General features: G+C 43.8%; 1 protein-coding gene and 1 pseudogene across 1 annotated transcript; one reads left to right on the plus strand and one right to left on the minus strand.

Annotated features, from left to right (window-relative positions):
• The first annotated feature begins 333 nt into the window (after nucleotides 1–333).
• Grp (gastrin releasing peptide) lies at nucleotides 334–11,227 on the plus strand. The gene is made up of 3 exons (XM_004647913.1): nucleotides 334–472; nucleotides 6,170–6,393; nucleotides 11,174–11,227. Exons 1-3 carry the CDS (start codon nucleotides 334–336, stop codon nucleotides 11,225–11,227), a joined length of 417 nt encoding a protein of 138 aa, XP_004647970.1.
• An 8,224-nt stretch (nucleotides 11,228–19,451) lies between these two features.
• The window catches only part of LOC101565892, a 24,998-nt pseudogene continuing 23,279 nt past the window's right edge, over nucleotides 19,452–21,170 (minus strand).

Raw genomic sequence — 21,170 nt, forward strand, 5'->3', positions numbered from 1 at the left:
GAGGGAAAGAGAGCGGGGCTGCTGTACATCCAGCCTATCGTCACTCGCAGGAAGATGGATGATTTCCTGGGCCAGGCGTCCGGCGCCCGGCTCTGCATGGAGACGTCAGAGCGCTCGGGTCCGCGTTGGAAGAGCCCCCAGCCCCTCCCCGCGACAGGGCTTCTATATAAAGTCGGGGCCCTAGTGGAGGGTACAGCAGTGGCGAGGACGGCGGAAGTGGTGCGGAGCTGCTCCGAGGTCGCGTCCTCCCGTCGCTGCTCCTCGGGAAAGCGCGATCGCCACCCAGCCTCGCACAGCCTCGCCGTGGCGCTCCGAGGGCTTCCCGCCGGCATCATGTGTCGCGCCGAGATCCGGCTCGTCCTGCTGGCGCTGGTCCTCTGCCAGGCGCCTCTGGGGCCAGCCACCCCGGTACCGGTGGGCGGAGGGACAGTGCTGGCCAAGATGTACCCGCGAGGCAACCACTGGGCGGTGGGTGAGTGTCCTAGCAGGGAGGGTCGTGCGCTCTGGTGCTCTGAGGGCTCAACCAGCCCCAAGGGACCTGGGTTTGGGTTTGCCCTGAAACACCTGCGGCAATCCTAAAAACTCCACCCCACCCTTCCCACTCGCGAGAGCCTATGGGTCTGATCCCTCGACCCTTTCCCGCTTGCTTCGCGTCTGTGGGCACACTGTTTTCCCCAGGGTATCCCGGCCAGCGCGCAGTTCTTCAATCAAATCCAAGCTTGAATGCAGATTACCCCCCGTACCTCCTCCACCTACCCGGCACCTGCTTCTGTCCACCTAATCTTTACCCTGTCTCGCATAATTTTTTCCTTGAGCAACTTTGGGACTCGAGGAACCCGGAAAGCAGTCTCGGAGCCTGGTCCAGCCCGGCCATTTCAACTCCGATCGCACAGGGCTGGAATCTGCTGCGCGATTGCGCCCGGCAGAGCCACAGGTGTGAGGACCTGGGCGCGGCGCTCCCAGCTCGGCTTCAAATTCTGTCAGCCGCCGGGGTGAACCTCTCCTCCGTTTGTGGCGCTCCTGGGATTTCTCGGTTCCCTTCCCCTTTCAGGGAAATTCCTTCCCTTGTTCGCCCTTCTACCCACCCCTCCCTCTTTTCAGCCAGCGCGCTGGGGCGCTTCAGGAGTGGCGGCTGCTGGTGCTGACCTCTCTCTTTCCTGCACCCCCAGCTCTTTCCTCGTGTCTTTAGACCCACGACTTGGCACTCTTCCCTCGCTCTTTCCCCATTTCCCCTGCCAAGAAGTCCTGCTGTCCAGGCACGACTCGGAAATTCCTTACTGGGGCCTTGGGAATCCCGGCGGTGAAGACTCAAGCGCCTGGGGGTGGGCGGAGGTGGGAGCTGTGTGCGGGGTCTGTGGTCTGTGGGAGCGTGGCACCTAGAGCGGTGCTGCAAATGAGATGCTGCTAGCGGCCTAGCACTATCGCCCTCTCCCGACAGCTCACCCGCAGTCTGGGTCTCTTGACCTTGCGGGGAATAGCTTCGGACAAATGCAAAGGGTCCAAATCCTGGGTCCTCCTTCCAACCAGGCAAAAGCAATAGCTTCAACATTTCCTGAGAATCTAGTCCATCCCTGAAGAGATTGAAAGTGTGTGTGTGTGTGTGTGTGTGTGTGTGTGCAGGACTTTTTAAATCATCTACTTAGAAGCAGGGAAAGTGTGTTGGAAAGGTCGGTATTATTTCAGTTATCAACTGATTCACAGGTTCTCCTTGCCACTTAGAGAATTGTGGGGAAGAGTTGGAGTTCCAACAGCTTCCTGGACTTCTCAGTGTTGTGCGTACTTTGTCAGAGAGGCCAGATGCTGGGTTGCCATAAAGCAGGTTCCTTAGTTGCTACAAGTATCTGCTGGCAGAACCAGGGCTCAAGGGTGCGTGGGCAGCCAAGAACCTAGGAGCTCTGAGCAAATGGGTCAGCATGCGGGAGCTGGGAAGGCCTTCACTTTCAGATGAGGATACCGAGAAGGTGTCAGGGAACCTAAACTCAGACTCTACTATTTTTAAAAAGTGTTTCTGGGACCCTAGACCTAGTAGTCTAACCACCAGCCACCAGCGGGAAGGGAGGGTTGAGACTTCAACTGTTTTTTTTCATCCATTTTTATACTAAAGTGGTTCACTATTAGGTAACCATTGCAGGACAAAAGGAGGACACCAGAGTTAGCTGGGAAGCCAGCACCAGATTATTTCTGGTGCAAGCCAAGCTGACCCCAATGTGCTGTTGTTCTGGAGCACATCTGTCTCCAGGTGTTTGGGGCATCCTTGATTATTTACCCTTTATTGTGATACTTGGCATATTTATGCCAAAAGTATATTCCCAAATACCATTTTAAAATTTATCCTTTCATGAACATTGTTTCCGTTTCCTCCCTTTGCTGGCTGTGGAGTTGAGGAAGAGCAAGGGAAAGAGTGATAGAAATAGGAGATCAGATTTCAGCCTACAGCTACCCTGTACTTGAGAAGTTTGCTCAGGGTAGACATATTGTTGAAATACAAGTACCAGTGAGGATGAATAATGTTAGAAATTTAGCTTTCATTTTTGCCCAAACAGTACCTATCCTCTTCAAGTGCCAAAGGATGCAGTTTAAACTAATGTAAAACTAACACACATATTTTTGTGCACAAAGAACCTGGCAGCACACATTTGCAGGCTTGTTAAGTGAATTGCTTCTTCCAGCTGAGAAAAGTGTGATGCAGCAAAGGAAAATGAATTAAGAGCTTGAAAACATAATGCATTCCTATGTGACCCTATGTTTATAGAAGTATTTTGCTGCACAATGAAAATATATATAAACACTAACACTGGCGACTGTTCTCTCTGTTCCCATGAAATCTTCTTAGCGATGGCTGTAACTGTGGTATGAAGTATGTCCCCGGAGGCTGAATTGGGAAATACTAGTATTCAGCTGCGGAATGGCTTGACATGGTAGTGCTGCCTTAGAAAACCAAATCTGAAGTGTGGCTCCAGGACTGAGGGTGTAGCTGAGTAGTGGAGTCCTTGCCTAACATGTCCTAGGCCTCAAGTTCAATCCTCTGCATAAGAAGGAGGGTAGTGTGACTCTAGATGCACAAGTGCTTAGAGGTACTCAATACTTTTATCTTGATCTTGATGCATACCTCCTTAATTTGGGATAATTTTCGGGTTTTGACTTTAAGGGAATTCGTTTGTGTTTCCAAGCTCCCCTTCAAGGGTATCTTCAAAAGATTAAAACAGACAGAAGCTCCACCCCCTGCCCCAGCAAGATTTTATTTTTCTGGATCCTGTCTTTTATCTATGCTGAGATCTCCAATTTTTTTTTTTTTTACTTTTCAAAGTTTTATTGATAAACATATAGCAATGAGACAGTTTCAAATCAAATTGAAAGTACAGTTTCAACAAATAATACACTGCATATATCCTTCTTAGTGGTTAATTGCTGTACAAGATGCAGACTTGTGATACTATTTACAAACACCATTAGAAAAAATCATTCTATTCATTAAGAGAATGCAACTATATATCCCAACCACTTTGAATACACAGATACAAAATGGACATTCATAGTTATACCCCATTTTTTCTAAGTTCCGTTATTGAATATTATAGGTGTGTAAACTCAGCAAAATATTCTAAAGGAATACAGAAGCCCATAATAGCATTGGGTCTTCTGTTTAATTGGCAATGTCAGAAATTATTGACCTGAGTCCCCCACAGCTCAATCCAATTTTTTTGATATGGACATGTGACAGATGATGAGGTTGTCATGGAAACAATGTTTTGGATGACAGTAGCCAGCTCAAAAGTGCAATGGGACCTAGGGAATGTGTTTTTCCCTTCAGTGTTGCTCATGGAATGCTTTCCTTAATAACCAGGTTATAATTAGGGGTAGGGGATTCAATGTCACACATACCCACCTAGGCAAGTCTTGAAATTAAGACTAATGTCCTAAGGATCTTTATTAAATAAGTCACAGAATGGGCAATAACTTCATCCTTCCATTAGAGAAAAGTCCACAAATTTATTCAAGGATGGCAAAAATGAATTCTTAGCTGCAAAACTGTCTCCATCACCTCTCTGCTTCTTTGGCAATAACTCCTCTCTCATTTCCAGCATCCTAACTCAATGAGAGGCAATTAGGAAGGACAAGAGTGACTGAGGTCATTACTAGTATCATCAAGGTTGCAGCCCTACCTTCCAATCACTATGATTTAGTATCCTCCATGTAAATGAAGCTGATGCATCAGCCAGCACCTCCTGGGAAGTCATGCAACCAGAATCACTGCTGGGGCTGAACGCAAGTTTATTTAGTGGGTAGACAAGTTGACCAAGCAGATCAATGAAGAGCCAAGCACTCAGAATTTCAGTCCTTGAGTCTAGGAGTATCCTGTGTAGAGCCTTCAGACTGTGTAAAGTCTCAGGTCACAGTGACTTAGCAAGAGCTCACTCCAGATCTCACTTGAATGTTCCCTGGTACTCACAGAACTAATTTTTGTGAGTCATATAAGAAGACAATACATACCACTATATAGTTAGTCCCTATTTCTTTTATAATAGTAGAGAGCCTTTTGTAGACCTTATCCTTGTTTTCAGACCCAGGCATGAGGTGTTCCTTCCTTGCCTTCTTAGGAAGTTAAAAGATACTTTGAAGTAGTATAATATCCCAGAACTTGGACTCTGAGCTGATTTCAGTTCCTTGTTTATACCTATGTCCACTCTGCAAGACTTATTGTCACCAAACTTATTTTAGTGAAAACTACTATGGTGTGGATCACATGAAACAATCCTCATGTAACATTCTGTGGACTGTGACTTGCAGGGGCTGTGACAGCAACAAATGATAAAGATGATAAAGATTCATTATTGGCAGACCCAGCTGTTGGGAAGGCACCGCTTTCAACTTTAAGGGCTGAAGACCTTCCAAATATTATTTCTGTGATGTTTGTCTTAAATACTTCTAATACCAGTCTGTGCTGCAACCACAAAGACCTTTCCCTTGTGTGCTTTAAACCACAAACACCAGTTTTGTTTGATGTCGGAAATTTCAAAGTGCAATAAAGCCTAGTTTCAGAAACATGGGGAAAGCCAGCTGAAGAAAATCAAACAATGTAAGCATGGTTAAGCAATGGACAAAAGTGTTAAGAGTGCAGAATTTGGCACCTGCTTAGGCAAGCACAGTGACCAGGGTTGATCCCCAGTACCACATGCTGCACAGGCTCCACCCCTGGGCGTGCTGAGCCCACCACCAAGTTCCAGTGTGGTGGTGCACACCTGTAATCTCAGCACTGGGGAGGCTGAAAATAGGAGGATCACTATGAGTCTGAACTGTGTAGTGAGACCCTGTAACAAATACATAAAATTTTTTAAAAATTCAGAATTTGAACTCTGTACCCTCTTCTGATCCTGTGTTGCATGCATGTTTTCAATATGTTGTCTCCAGACCTGCAGCTTTCACTTATGTATATGGTATTCATATGATAAGTACATATCTCTGGAACTACGAAGACACGTCCACTGGCTATTTCACACATCCAAGAGAAACGTCTGCATTATGTGGCTGGCAAGTATTAGTCAGAACGTGTTTTCAACTTGTTTTTCATTACTCTTAACAAATCATAATTTCTAGGTGACATTTCCTGGATTCAATCTCAGCTTAAGTTCTGAGAGAAAGTTTAAATGAAAAATTCCCTTGGTACATTTGTATTACAGACAAGGGAAAGCAACACTTTTTTTAAAAAAATCACACAAAGAAACACACCAAGACTTTTATTTTCAGCAGCAGTTCACAATTGGCTGAGAAAGATGTTTAAATTTCATCTTGCAGTTGAGAACAGAAGTCAGTACCCTCGGAATTGGTTATAAAATTTTAGATCTGGAAGCTTCCTTAGATTTAATCTAGCCTCCTCAATTCGCTTATAGTTGAGAAAATTAAAGACTGGGGATGCTAGGCAAGTTGGCTGAGGTCACCCAGCTAGTTAGTAGAGGAGCTGGAACCAAACCCAGGGTTCGTGGTGTACAGTTCTGAATTCTACCCAGCACATTGCACATTATGAACACAGAACAAAATCCTTGCTTTGTATAGACTAACTCTCAGTCATTAACTGCTATGCATTCTGCATTTAAAAGGAAGCAGCACAATACTGTATAAAGGTGTTTCTTGTCTGTGCATTCCTGTTTTCTTTCTGTTTTTGTTTTTACAGGGCACTTAATGGGGAAAAAGAGCACAGGAGAATCCCCACCTGTGCTTGAGGGAGACAGCCTGCAGGAGCATCGAAGGGAAGACATTCAGTGGGAAGAGGCTACAAGGAATTTGCTAGGCTTCATGGAAGTGAAGGGGAACAGAAGTTATCGGTCACCTCAGCTCAAGCCCCCAAGCGACCACCAGCTCACTTGGGACACAGAGGATAGCAGCAACCTGAAAGATGTAGGTTCAATAGCAAAAGTGACATCAAACACACTTGGGAAGTGGGGTGACAGATATTTAGGGACAACTGGGAAAGAAGTTTGATTAGAGAAATATAAAATTGCTTGGGGCCAGGGAGATGACTCAGTAGAATAAGTGCTTCCCTGGCAAGCGTAAGGTCCTGAGTTCAATCCCCAGTTCCGCCAAAAAATAAAAGTAAAATAAAATTGCTTATGCTATATGCCTTTATAGCTACTACACAGGCCAACACCAGTGCATGGTAAGCAAACTAGTAGACAATTTCCATGCTGTATCTTTTTTGACAGACTAGATTACTGATCCTCTTAATATGTAAAAATGTTGTTGTTTCTAAGCTCTGGTGTAGGAGTTGTGTGTGTTTGTTTCGTTTTGTTTTTTGTTTTTTTGGTACTGGGGGTCAGACTCAGGACCTCGTCTTATATATACTTGATTGAACCCGGGGCTCCCAACATGTTAGGCACAGGCAGGCATTTATGCCACTGAGCTATAGCCCCAACCCCTTAGTAGTTTTATTAGCAAGCATGTTTATTGAAGTTATGCATTGTAAGCCTTACCAGAATATTCTGATAGTGAAGCTATGAATTATGTTTGAGTAAATTCCTTTTAGTCTACAGACATATTTAGTTTTGTTAAGTGCCAGTAGAAGGAAGAGCCTATTCACAAAAGACAAGAGAATATTCTTGTCTACATGCAAAAAGGTATTTCTTCCTGTTTGTTCCACAGTCACTGAGTTCAGGGTTAGTTCTAATATTCCAAAGCTTTGTGAATACATCTGGGGTCAGCTTGTTTGCCCTGAATAAAATTTTACAGAGGATAGGAAAAAGTCTAATAGTAAATTCTAGCAATATTTAGATACAAAATAGGTAAAATGAAGAAGAGAATATGTTTTATAGGAAGAAAGCAAGACAACTAAAAGTGAGGTAATTATAGTAACTTTAAAGAAGTTTCTGTGAAATGTACATAAAAGGTAAAAATAATAATTGCAATGATTGGAATTGCTCATTTTAAAGAATGATTAGTATAATCCAAGGAAGTAGTCTCTCTCTCTCTCTTGCTCTCACTCTCGCTCTGGCTTTTTACTCACTGCAGTGTTAGTAGGAGGACTTTATACTCTCTCATTCTGGAGATTGAGCCCTAGGCTCCCAACATGCTGAGCACAGGCTCTGAACTGAGTGACAGCCCATTTTAGAGCTAAGGAAACTGAGACTAGTCACAGATCTTTTCTTTGATGAAATCAGGGTGAAAGCCTGTGCTCAGTCTGCCTCAGACGGATCTGGCCAGCTGGACCTCCAGGGAATGACCCTCCTTGATGTTAGATGTGCAGAGTACCTGTGTCTAGCACTAGCAGGCCTTCTTATTTCTTGCAATACATATTACCACTTGTCATTCCCACAGAGTGGAGACCCTGCTGGTTCATTCGTTCATGGTGGCTAGCTCTTTGATTAGTGTCACTTTGCAGAGCCTTTTAGCTGACTTTATCAGGTCTCAGCCAGCTTCTCTGGAGGAAAGCTGCTTCACTACTCTATGTCTCCTGAGAGTTCTCTGTGCCAAATGCAAATTAAAAGCTAAATTGTTGCATGAGACATCTAGAGAGAAAGCCTTCAGTAGCTTTTATTCGGAAAGAAAATCTAGATTAAAACAACCACTACAAAAATAAGTACCAACTTTATAGAAAGCCCCCAGTGGGTCTCTTTTTTTTGACAGAACCGGGATTGAACTCTGGTCCTTGAGCTTGCCAGGGAAGCGCTTATTCTGCTGAGCCATCTCCCTGGCTCCTGGGCCACAAACTTTGAAGGCTCTGTGAGCTTGTGATGGACTTCTGAGCCCCTACATATTCATGCTTTTTCTTGATAAAGTGCTTTGCTGGGCTTTTTCTAGGTGGATGTCTAACTATAGTGCCTTTCTCATTTGTTGGAAAAATAACAAAAATTTCCACCATAAAACTCCACAAAAAAACTTCTACAAACATTGGAATAGCTTTACTCTTCTAGCTCACTCATAAAATACTACCTTCCCAATATGCACAATTGTGTTATTAATCGATAGCATTTCATTTTTAGAACCAAGCAGTAGCATCCAGTTTGAGCTGTTTTGATCCCTAAACTTGGTTCTGTCAGTCTTGGGAATTCTTTCAAAAACTGAAGTCCTTCTTTGAGTATCAAAAACTTCCTGTATTAGGAAGACTATTCAGTGCTTCAAAGACGAGGATGAAAAAAAAAAAAAAAAAAAAAAAGACAAGGATGAAAGACTATCCCAAAACTTCTCTGAGTGGTGGATGGATCGAGTGGGCAGCAGTGGAGAATGACTTTTCAAAAAGGGACACTCTTTCTCCCAATGCGGTTGATTTTTTTTTTAAATCAGACTTTGATATCTACCCTTTTTATGTGTTTCTTTTTCTTTTTCAAGTTTAGAAAAACTTATCCCATTTCATTCCACCTCAAGTTGAACAGTTCATATTGATCCTATTATTTTGAACATGTTTTTCCCAGTAACGTGAAAAACAAATTTGACGACACACTCTTTGCAGAGACCAAGATAATAATTTGTCACTCTTCTTGCTTAAGAGATTCTGTCTCAATGAAAATATGTGGTTATGGGAACTGGAAACATAATTCTTATTCAGAAAGGAGGAATGCTTAAAGAATAGTTCTATTAGAAATCCAGGGGCTGGGGAGATAGCTCAGTAGAATAAGCGCTTGTCTGGCAAGGGCAGGGTCCTGAGTTCAATTCCTGGTCCCAAAAACAAAAAAACAAAAAACAGAAATCCATAAATCTCCCAGAGTTGTGGAAAAGTTTAACAGCTTAGCTGAGTATTGCCAGAATTAGCAGCAGGAGATTTCAAAGGCTGAAGGACTTGGCTTAAAAATTAAAAGCTATCCATTAAAAGCTATCCACATATGCTGCTCTTGAATCCTGTTGCCAGCTCTCCCAGAGCATTCCTCATGCTGCAATGACAACAGTACTTAACTCAAGAGGGCGTGTGGGAATGTGCATTGACACTGGACTACCTGGTCATGGCGTACATGCTCCAGCACTTTAGGAGCAAGAATGGCTGACAAGTTGCAAGGTTAACCTCGACCATCCTTTCACTTGTCCCTTCTCCCAAGTCCTTCAGCTTCATCCTGAAAGTGATGGAATTGTTGTCCCATGGTTTCTATAACATTAGAGTGTATTCAGGTCCACTTCAGGGCCTAATTCATAATCGTCCCAGATTGTGCTGTGATGCAGTGAAGATTTCAGTTGCCCTTGGGGTCATCTTGTAATTTGAGCACTATTACTTGCTTCTTGAAGCTTTAAGGTTTTCCTTTTTTTTTAGTGGACATGAAGAAAGGAGATGGGGTTGGGGTATGGACAGTAGAGGCTGTTCTGTAAAAGAAGCCCATGTGTAAGCTTGCCCTCGCTTGGAAGGGTCCCCTCTCAGAGCCAAAGCACAGCAATCATGAGACATAGGAAGGTTTTGCTTCTTAATATTTAAGTAGTTATACGTACAGAAAAAGTAGCCTATGCTACAGAATAACTAATTGCCCGCCATTTACTCCCATGGTTTCAATGAAGGAAGAGTGAAGCCAACCTCCCACCTCAAACGCAGATCCTCACTCCCTCCAACCATCTTGATCTTCCAAAGTTACACTTGGAAGATCTTTTTCACTTCCATTTTGCTTCTATTCCTTGAGCAAAACCTCTCAATTCAATTCTTAAGGCTAGGCAGGGGAGCACCTTTCTGGACTTCCCCCAGTTCCTTGGCTTTATGGATTTTCCCTACACCCTAGTGTCTTTCGGATCAGAGGCTCCTATGGCAGGATGGATGGTGGTACCTCCAGGCAGGATGCAGGCCATTCACGGTGCAGTCATCGGTCCAGGAAAGCAGCATTAATTGGCAAGGTTGGGAATTGAGTCCCAGCCCTGAGCTCATTAGCATCTGATCAAAACAGTGCAGTCACATAGCAGGTAACCATTTGCCTAAGAATAGCAGTAGTGCCTTTATTAGAAGAAATAAATAGTCAGTCTGGAAATTGGGGAATCTGAATTGCCAGAGAATCCTGGGAAGAGTAATAAACTCTGTGGGTAAAAGATAATAAGCTCTGGCTTCTCATCTCATTGGGGAAATATTGCTATAGGGGAACAAAGAAGAGGGTTATTTATCTTGTTGTTATTATTTTTTTTAATTACAGCTACTCTTTCTTCAGTCTTAGTTAAACTGAGCAGAAGCCACAACAAGCAGACCACAGTAAATTTAGAATTTTGGCAGAAACTCAAATTGACACCTCTTCTCAAGATGTCCCACACTACTACTACTTACATTCCATGTTTGCAATGTGTGATGTGGCAGCTAGGTCTGATTGCTGTGATGAAGTGTTGCCAAAGCAAGCCAAGGGGAATTAAGCTCCACCTCCCTGTCAGCTACTACTCTAGGCATAAATTCCTGGGAATAATACTTTTGACTTCCAACAACAGGTAGAACATACCTGAGTAATCAGATCAGGGGCAAATTCAATGAGGCTGCATCAAAAAGACTCCTAAAATGCAGCTTCTTAAAAAGGGGACATTAATGTCATTGTTTCTTAAACACTGGGCACTCAGATGTACTGGGGGCATGTGTGGGGGATGGAGGCAAGTGGCCTGCCAGGCTCTTCCTCTACATTACTCAGATTGATGTTGACTCAAGGATTTGTCCACTGACCCTGAAGTTCTGTTGGAAATGGGTTACGCTTCCATGTCTCTAATGTGTCTGTTTAACTCTTTCTAATGTTTTTCTTTTAAGTTGGTAGAATACGTGCTCCACATTCTTAAGGGGAAGGAAGGAGCCTCCAGCTAAACAGCCAGTAGCGACAATGGCCACAAAGGGGCAGAACAAGACCCTTAAAAGACTGTATTCTGCAAGCATCAATTCTACTGGATCTCTAATCGCGTTTGTGCAAAACACTTTGCTCTTCTTGTATCTTTCAACCTTGACTAAATTCACGACTTTCAAGCAGTATCTTCTGATTTGAACTTGTTTGCTGTAAAAAATTGTCCAAAACAGAGTCTTCCAATGATTGCTTTGTACAGCTAGGCTATTTGTTAATTGGCTTCAGGGCTCCAGTCTGTTATCATTCACAATAAAAGCTTAAACATATTGTCCAAAGGGCAGACTGTTTTTTTATTTCAAATCCAAATGAGAAGACAGTATAGCTGAGATCAGTAGTCCTTGTGTGGTCATGAATTAAGTCAGGCTGAATTGATAGCACTGCCCTCTGAAGGCCACTTACTGAGTCTTTATAGTGTCTAACAACCCTTCCAGAAGATTCTGGTCTTTTATTGTCTCCATTAGTTAGGCTAGGTTGGAGATAGAACCTAGCCCTTTTTCTGTCACTAAGTCACTCCCTTCTCTTCAGTCCTTGCCATGACCAGATATGCTGCTGATGCTATCGGTATACCCTTCTAACAGTCCTGTAGATGGAGAATCAGCATCTTCATGTAATAGATGAGAAAATGAGATGAGACATCAGGTGACTCGCCACATAGTAAATAAAACCGAGATCCAAACATCCACAGGCACCAGATTTTCTGTATTGCATCACTTAACATTTCTCTTTCGAGCTGGGTATGGTGGCACCTGCCTGGAATCTCAGCACTCTGCAAGGCTGAGGCAGAAGGAGTGCAAATTCGAGCCAGACCTGTGCAATATGATGAGACAGCTAAACCTTGTCTCAAAATAAAAACCGGCCGGTGATACAGCTCAGTGACAAGGACTGGAGTCTGATTCTTACTAAAGCCAAACCAAACCAAACCACCACAAAACAGAACAAATGTTTTCAGCACATTTAGAAGTAGCACTGTTCCAAAATTGCACTGCCTGTCTGGGAGGAGACGTTGTCTCCCATGCCAGATATTGCCAGCTCAGCGGCAAAAAGATATGATGAATTCAAACAATTCCTTCCATTTTCAAAGAATGTGGCCTGGCGGTTTGTCACCACTCACCAGCTCTATTTTCTCACGACATTTGCACATTAACAGATTTTGAAGCATTTTTGCCATATGTTTAGATTTTCTTCATTTAGGAAAGCCACACTGGCAACCTTAAAGAGATGTATCTTTCTCTTATTTTGATTACCAAAGAACCACAGAAGAAATGTTGCATTTTTTCCTAGTTTCTTTTAATATCGTATTGATTCAGAACTTATGCAAAGTGAGACTTGGGGAAATACACAAAATGTGTCTTCTGTGTCCTTCCAGCCTCCCCCTCAGGGTCCCTACTGAGCTTTTCCCCAACAATGCGGTCATAGGTTGTGTCAACTACTAAAGCCATGGCAGCTGATGAGGAAGGGTGAGGCTCTCCCAAGGATTCATCCTCTGATAGTGATACAGGGAGAAAAACTGGTCTCGGGTGGGTGACCTCCAAACAATATAGGGAACCTCCAAATGACATAGGGAAAAACGATCTCTGGACCTGACTTGCAAGAGTTCGTGTTCTCTAAAACGGAAGAATGAATTTTAGGAACAAATGGAGGTTATGAGCAGAATATATTTATTGAGAGAAAGAAAGCTCCTGTGGGGGGGGGGCAGGGGGACCCCTGACCAGGTAGTTTCCCCCCCAGGAAGTTGTCTCTTGCAGGGACTTTTATAGAGAAAAACTATGTGCTGAGGCGGGTCTAAGGTGGTGGAGAAGACATGGGAACTTGCTTAGTTGGGCATGAGGTAGGACAAAACTATGATCAACCAATGAGATTACAAGCACCATTGCTCAGGTAAAATTGATGAAATCCAGTATCAAATGGGAAAGCGAGTCACATAGCAAGGGGGCACAAATATGGAACAGGGTCTCTTCCTGTTGCGGGTTGGGCTAATGACTCATTCAAGTTGATTGATACTATTTAGGATATCAATCCCTAATGCCCATCCCTAGGGAAGTATGTAGCTGTGCTTCCTCTTTTTGTCTTGGTCTTGAGGTGTGGCCCATATGGGAGTGTCGGTCTCTTCCAAGTTGCAAAGTAGCCTTGTCTTCCATCTTGTCTTCTTGAGAGCCTGGCCCTGTCTGACTGCCTGTAATATTTCCATCTAACTCAGCTGCCTGCAACAATAGGACACCCATGAGGATGGAAACTCTCTTCTACACCCAGGGTGAGCTCTCTCTAGCGATGGCATCCCAGGCAGGGAGAACACACTGCTTAGGCATGAGCAGCACTGCTGGAATCACCCCATGTAAACTGTCACTTGTTTGCTTGTTCCACGAGAGTAGAGGTACATGATTCTGAGTTTTGGTGGAAAGCACTTTTCCTGAGTTCAGGCTGAAAGATAAGAATAGCTCACTCAGGCCTCCTGACCTTGCAGGGTTTCTCCACGCTAAGTCCAGGACAGGATCAGAATTCCAATAACTGAGAGATGTACTCTTCCTCACCAGGAGAGCTTTCTCAAGCTTGTTTGTGAGTGATAATATGCCACATACACACCTGTATGTGCCTACTGGGTCCCCCCCCCCCAGTAACAGCATCTACCTTTGATAGTTTAAATAGAAGAGGAGGAATTTATGAGAGGATACAAGACAGAACCGAAAAAAGGGACTCAAGGCTTGAGCCTGAACTTGGAGGTTCTGTACTCACAGCCTGCCCCTCCTTGGGCTGATCCAGTGGTTACCCTAGAGGTCCCCTGTCCCAGCCTCTGCCGCCACCTGCCCCACGGGATTTGGTGTCCTGCAAGTCTCTCCCACTGGGACTCACTCCCAAATCAGTCTTTAGATGTTTTTTAGTATATGTTTATAGTACTTCATAATTACATCTGTTTTTGGGAATTTGCCCTTATCTATATTGCATCTTGGTCATTATCATTCCCCTTCTCATCTCCCAAAAATCTATCCCCATTTTCTACCAGCTCTCCTTTATTTTTCCTTAAATTATTTATATTTTGGGTTTCTCATATGGAGACCATGCACCACCATTGTCTAAATTCCTGTGTCTGATTCTAAGTCAGCCTTGAATAAGGATACAAAATCAGTGGCACCTTGCTCACATGCACCTCTCTAGCTGCAAGGGAGATTGGAAATGTAGTGTTTAGGATTCTACTATGGGAACATGGGGCTAAACTTGAGGGACCTTGTCAAAAACAGAGATGGTGGGGCTGGGGAGATGACTCAGTGGAATAAGCGCTTCCCTGGCAAGCTCAAGGGCCTGAGTTCAATCCCCGGTTCTGCAAAAAAATAAAAAATAAAATAAAAATAGAGATGGTATGCAAAAGACAAAAATCAATCACAAAAAAGATGTTCCCTTCTCTTTCTGTTCAGAAAACTATTTTCCCCTTTGATTTCTGCCCACTGTTACCAAGGAAAACAGCACCCAACCTGGGATTCTTGGAAAGCAGGGTCAGGTGGCTGTTTTCCATGGCACATGGGCCAGGTAGGAGCACAAAGCAAAAGGATGTCTCTAAAAGGTGACTGTGTTTAGAAATCCTCACAGTAAAGCAGGATAATCAAGAAGCAAAATTTAAATGGGAAGAAAGCAATAATAGCCTTCAAATTTGGTCTTTTAAGACATCTTTTTTTTCTAAAGTGCTGCAGGGTGGATTGCTGTGGGTAATTTAGCAATCTCTGCTTATGATTGGAAATTCAGAAACACACTAAACAAGCATTTCAAGTAGTAAAGTACAATATCTAGCTTCAAAATTGCCCACCTTTCAGTTCCTGCTGGGGGTATTTGATCATCACAGAGCATTTAAACTGAGCTTGAACACATGGGGGATAATCTATGTAGAAATGTGGGAATTGCACAATTCACTTGCTCGGCCATGGGCTGCTTTCCTGGAATGATAATGAAATTATCAAGGGAAGTTCACTACAGTGAGCTCTTCCCGTTCTCAGAGTGATCACATGGGCTAGAAGGGCTCCACACCACCCAATTAATCACCTCAGATGAGACCCAGATAAGACCCAGATAAAACACAGAGCCCCTCTCCACTTTCCCCTCCTTTTACACCTGCTCCTCGTGGTCCATATACAGTAAATAATGCATAGCCTCATAGATCAAAAGGCAGGTCATGATGGTGGATAGCTTGAATGGCCACTGCTTTGAAGTTTAAGGGTGTGTCACAGCTCGAAGGGACTTTGTTCAGCCTCCAGGAGAATGAACACTTTAGCGTCCCTTTTCCAATAATGCAATCATACTCTACCTTTTTCTACAGGACTGTTGTGCTTCAGTTCATCTTGGAATAGATATCTATGTATTAAAAACATAACTTGCACATGAAAAATATGTTTGCTTATGTTTTTAAAAATTCTCTTGTGACCGTATTTAGCTCTGTGAGTTATTAATGTCCATTTTAAATGTAAAAATATCCTCTTGAAGTTAGTTACTTTTGCCTATTAGTTTATTGTTATCATTTATTTATCTATTTTGGATACAGCGTCTCACTATGCAGCTTGGACTCATAGTGATCCTCCTGTCTCAGCCTCCCCAGCACTGGGACTACAAGTGTACATCACCCTGCCCAGTTTTGGTGTCTGGCACAGTGTGCTCAGGGTTCTGGGACCAGCACAGCATGTGGTACTGGGGATCGAACTTGGGTCCTTGTGCTTGCCAGGCAGGAGCTTAGGCTGCTGAGCTATCTCCCCAGCCCTGCCTATTAGTTCTAAGTAAGAAACTTCTCTTACTGTCTTAACATAATAATTTTGACAACCCAGAACTCTCTCCTTTGTAAGCACATGGGACTTTGGCTGTCAACTGTATCTATAGTAATTAGAGATTGTATTTAAATACATATGACAAAGCCATGCCAAACCAAATATCCATGGTTTGAAGAAGATAAAATTGAGTTATCTCTCAGATCATAAAGAATCTAATGGCCGGCTGTGAATTGATCCACAAATTTGAAGCTAAGAATTCTGTGATTTTCTTCAATTTCTCTTCATCACCAGTTACAAGGTGGTTGCCACAGCTCCAGCCAACCTATCTCAGTTTCATTTAGGAAAAAGAAAGGGAAACAGAAAAGATCCATATCAGGAGAACAAAGCTTTCTCAGAAATCCTCAGTTTCTGTGTTCTGGTTAGAACTGCCTCATGGGGGAGAAGCTGAGAAATGTCAGACTTCAGGTGGTGACATTGCAAGCCCATCACTCCCCTCCAAAAAAAAAGCTCCTTCCAAATAGAACACGTTAGGAAGCTAGCTAGTAGTGTGGCCTGCTATAATGACATGGAATCCTGGGGAAGAGGTGGGCTGGAACTGGTGGGTATTACAGTAGATGTAACGAATAGAGGCTTGGATAATGGTGTCTAAGTTGGCTCAGAAACTGCCACAACTACAATCTCCTTTGAAATACTGAGGGCCAGAAACAGCATGCTTCCTGCATAGCCTCCTCTGCCTTCATTCCTGAAAACAAGAGACAGTAATAGCATCATGTTTTGTAGCTTGGGCACATCTTAATTTCTACAATGAATCCCATTTTATGATGCTCCCAAGTTTCTATTTATGTGGGAAAGACCCACTGTGAGCCCTCTCGTATCCACCTGTCCATTCGGGTGCAGGGGTCTGTAAGTGTGGAACAGGGCCTTGGTACACAAACTGCACCCAGCTCAGCACTCTGGACTGTGGCAGAAGGGACCTGTATTACTGTGCTTCTTTCCCTTGTCATCGAATTCCTTAGTTAAGAGGTGATGAACCAGGATTCCACATGCTCTCTACCCGGAAAAGGACTACTTTCATAGCCCTTCAAGAATGAACACTGAATTAGTTAGGATTCTCATCATTATTAACAGAAAATCCTCAATTCAAGCTAGTATTAAAAGCAGAAAGATTTGCCTCATCTAACAGAACCCTAGAGAAAAAACTGTGTGTGTGTGTATGTGTGCACCTGTGTGTGTATGCCCACAAGCACATGTTTACATGTAGGTGACTGGGGGCTTGGGGACTCAGGGTCATTTAGTGCAGTGTAACTTATGGTCTTCAGTATTACTTCAGGGATGGGTGAGGGTCTTTCTGTCTCTTCATTCTGTACACAGCCTTTCAGACATGTCTTTGAGCCAACTTCTCACATGGTCATGAGCTGGCTGCTGGAATTTAGATGTCACATCCAGGAAGAACAACATTCAGAGGAATAAGGCAAGGGACCCCCTCTTCAGCTTTGCCTTCTTAATAGAGTTAAGTCCCTTACAAAGTATGTAAGTCCCCCACACCCAGAGACCAGCCTGCTTGCACATTTGCTCAAACTCACCACTGAGGAGGGGACCATCTGCTATGACTGGAGCTACCCAATGACCAGTGGGTCATGTGAGAGGGGGACCAAGCACCTGAGCCAGACCAAGACTCTCTCAGGGAGGAAACAGGTCAGTGACCTGGGATGAATGCCCACATGCATAGGCTGCAAGCATGAGCCGAGTTTCTTGGCCGCAATCCTACTTCTGGTTTTCTTGATAGAGCAATTTCAAAAGTTACTTGCTTCTACATAGTACAAATATTCCAAGTTTTATTCCACTGTCTGATGCTCCCCTGAAGTTTGTGGGGGAGAGTTTCAAGGCCTCAGCAGCCCCTGCGTGAGGCGCGGGCAGTGTCATTGCTAGGGCTGGTGCTCTCCTCTGCGTGGGCGCCTCTCCTCCCTGGCTCTTTTTTCCCCTTGCAAGACAAGTGGTGGCCGTAACTGTAACAACGTAATTGCCGCTCTGCCTCCACTGCTGAAATAAACAGAAATGAAAAGGAAATAGAGAGCATCAGATAGCGCTCCCCTCTGCCTGACAGCTTCCCAAGGGACCTCTGCTACACACATTCCAAATGGACAAGCTGAGCACTGAACTGGAATTTAAAAAACAAAAAACCAGAAAGCAGGAAAGATTGGAGAGAAGTGCTTTTCTTCTTGCTTCACTCCCACAGATGGAGGGAGGAAGGGAGAGAGGAGCGGGGAAGGGAGTGTGAATAACCTGAGAAAGGATTGTATTCAGTGGCCAGGAACTGGCAGCCTGCTGCTTGGATGGATGGATGGACAGGTGGACTGTGGATGTGGAAAGGTACAGGGTCTTGGAGATTAGAATTATTGAAATTAAGTAGTCATAAATATTCCAAAATCAAAGAGAATTCATTGATAGATAGATAGATAGATAGATAGATAGATAGATAGATATCCTTAGCTCTTGTCAAATCAGAAGGCCTCACTTCCCAGAAGCCTCTCCGCTTTGGTGCTGCCCCTGTGCACAAGGAGCCACTTTGCCTAGGACCCCAGCACAGCCTAATGCTCGCCTCTTTTGGCACTGTCTATCTGTGTCTCGGGCCTGCAACATTCTTGCAGAGAATTTGTGATCCCAGTTGAGTGTCCTCTATGCCAGACACACAAGGATTGCCCCCGAGTTTGTTTAGAGATCTTGCTTTAGTTTCTGTTCCTGCTTCTATTCTATAGGTGTGGGTGCAGGGTTTTAGAGGAAGAGGGTACAGTATTTGCTACACCAGTTGATTTGGAAGATTCACTTCTTCCCTGGCTTATTCCTGGATAAGGAAAGAAGCCTGTGGTGGTGGCGGTGGTGGTGGTGGGAGGTGCCAGGCAGCACGATTCACCCTGCACTGCGGCTGGCGAGCATGTCCAGGGAGGAAAAGGAGCCTGGACAGAACCCAGAGACTGTCTGGGAAGAGACTATCTGGCTCCGAGAATTCCTTTGTGGGAGCACTCCCTGGCTCTCCAAAGAAACCCCAAAGCTGGCCCTACGTAGAATCTCATTGAGCCTCTGGCATGCATGCATGCATGCATGCATGTGTGCGTCCCGGCTGATCTCTTTTGCCAAGTTGGAAGACACGAATCAGGTCTGGATCGGGTTCTTGTCTGCATGGCCTTACAGGGGCTGGGAACTTTGCTCTATCTCTCATAATCCCTCTCTGCTATTCTTTTTTTTCCTAAACACTCATTTATGTATTATTATTTTTTTGGAAGTGTTTACACCAGTACAGTGAAACTAAAATTTAGAGAATAGATGTCATTAGTTTGGATATCATCAGTTTATTATAAAAGAGACATGGAAATTATGTACATGATGAAAGATGGCAGAACCTCAGTGGAATGGGCAGTACTGGGTGACACCACTTCAAGAGTGATTTACTTCACTCTAGGGATTGTCCAAGAATGTCACCATCTCTAAACAAGAAATAATCCTTGTCGTCTACAACTACTTTGGTGCCTCCATATTCTGGAAGAACTTTACCTCCAACTTTCACACTAACTGCCTGGATCTCTCCACCCATTCCCTTAGAGCCGGACCCCACAGCTACCACAGTTGCCTGCAGCACTTTGCCTGGAGATTTTTCTGGAAGTATAATGCCTCCTTCGGTGACAGTTTTGGCTATTCTTCTTTCAACCAATACGCAGTCAAACAGCGGGAGAAACTTCCGAAATGCCTGTCCTGCCACACTCCTGCTCCGCAGCTCACTCCACCACCACGCCACCTCCACCCCGACTGCTTGTTGAGGGCTGGGTTTGGGTGTGGCTTCTTATTCTGCGTTCTCCCTATCATTTAGTTCCTAAATTGTGCTGGCAAAACCCAAAACTTGAAGCCCTCCTGCCCAGCCTCTCAGAGTTCTGGGATTACAGGCCTGGGCCACCTTGCCCAGCTCTAGGCTGACCGTCTTAATTTGGCTCTGGTGAAAAGTAAAAGAGCTGTCACAACCTGCTGCCACCTAACAAGAAGCCAGGTCAGACTTTAAACCAACAGGACATTTGTGACAAGCTCACCAGCTGTTCTTGAGACAATGAGATCCCTACAGTGCCCTGGTCCATCGGGAGGGAAACTTGACGCTCTTCCCTGTTGCAACTGCTGCATCAAGAGGAGGTATCTGGGTGCAGAGGAGGAAAGGGAATATGGGAAGGTGGCCGGCTGCTGAGGTCACTTGGGAGTTAGTTTCCCATGGACCTCAGGGTTTTTCTGCTGGTTTATGGTTTCTGCTGAACAAGAAAATTGACACACAAAACAAATATTTTTTTAAAACTTAAATTTATTTATGTTTTATAGTCCTGCAGATGGAACCCAGTGCCATGCAAGCGAGGTGAGTATTCTATTATGTGAGCTATGTCCTCAGCCTCCTTTTTACTTTAAGACAAGGGTCTTGCTAAGTTGCCCAGGCAGGCCTAAAACTTGGGATCCTCCTGCCTCAGCCCCCTGAGTACTGGGATTAAAGTGTATGGCAAAATCAACCCTTTCTTGGAAAGTCTAATCCAGAGATATAATATTCCTCTTCTTTCCTCTTTTCTTCCTTCCTCCCTCTTTCCTTCCTTCTTTTCTTTCTTCTCTTCCTCCCTCCCTTTCTCCTCTCCCCCATAAAATGTTACCAATATTCTCTTATTTCTTCATAGAAATTATGTAAAATAATGTTTATTCTTTAAATAATTGATAAAATTCTGAGAAACCACCAGCTGAATCAGGGGATTTCTCAGGGGTTGGGGTTAAATTTTGAATTCCATTTCATTAATGATTATAGAGCTAGCTCCACTTGATGGAGCTGCTTGTTTTTAAATACCTTAAATTCCAGTGGCATAAGCTCCCTGCCCCTTATGTTATTCCTTCCATCCTTCTTTTTTTTTTTCTGGACAATGATGTCTCCCCCCCTTTTTATTTTTTAATAGATGGCAAATCAAAAATGAATTATTTACAAACATAACTGAATATAACAATAAAAACTGTCCAAAATAAAAATGAAGAAAGAATTTACAGATCAGTCATAATAGTTTACTGTGTCAAAACCAAGAAACTTATATTCATATAATTAGAATTCTCAAAGTAGAAAGGAGTAGGCAATAACTATTTAAAAGTTTAAAATTTCTGAATT

This window comes from Octodon degus, unplaced genomic scaffold (assembly GCF_000260255.1).
Source record: "Octodon degus isolate 3935 unplaced genomic scaffold, OctDeg1.0 scaffold00339, whole genome shotgun sequence".
Taxonomy (NCBI): domain Eukaryota; kingdom Metazoa; phylum Chordata; class Mammalia; order Rodentia; family Octodontidae; genus Octodon; species Octodon degus.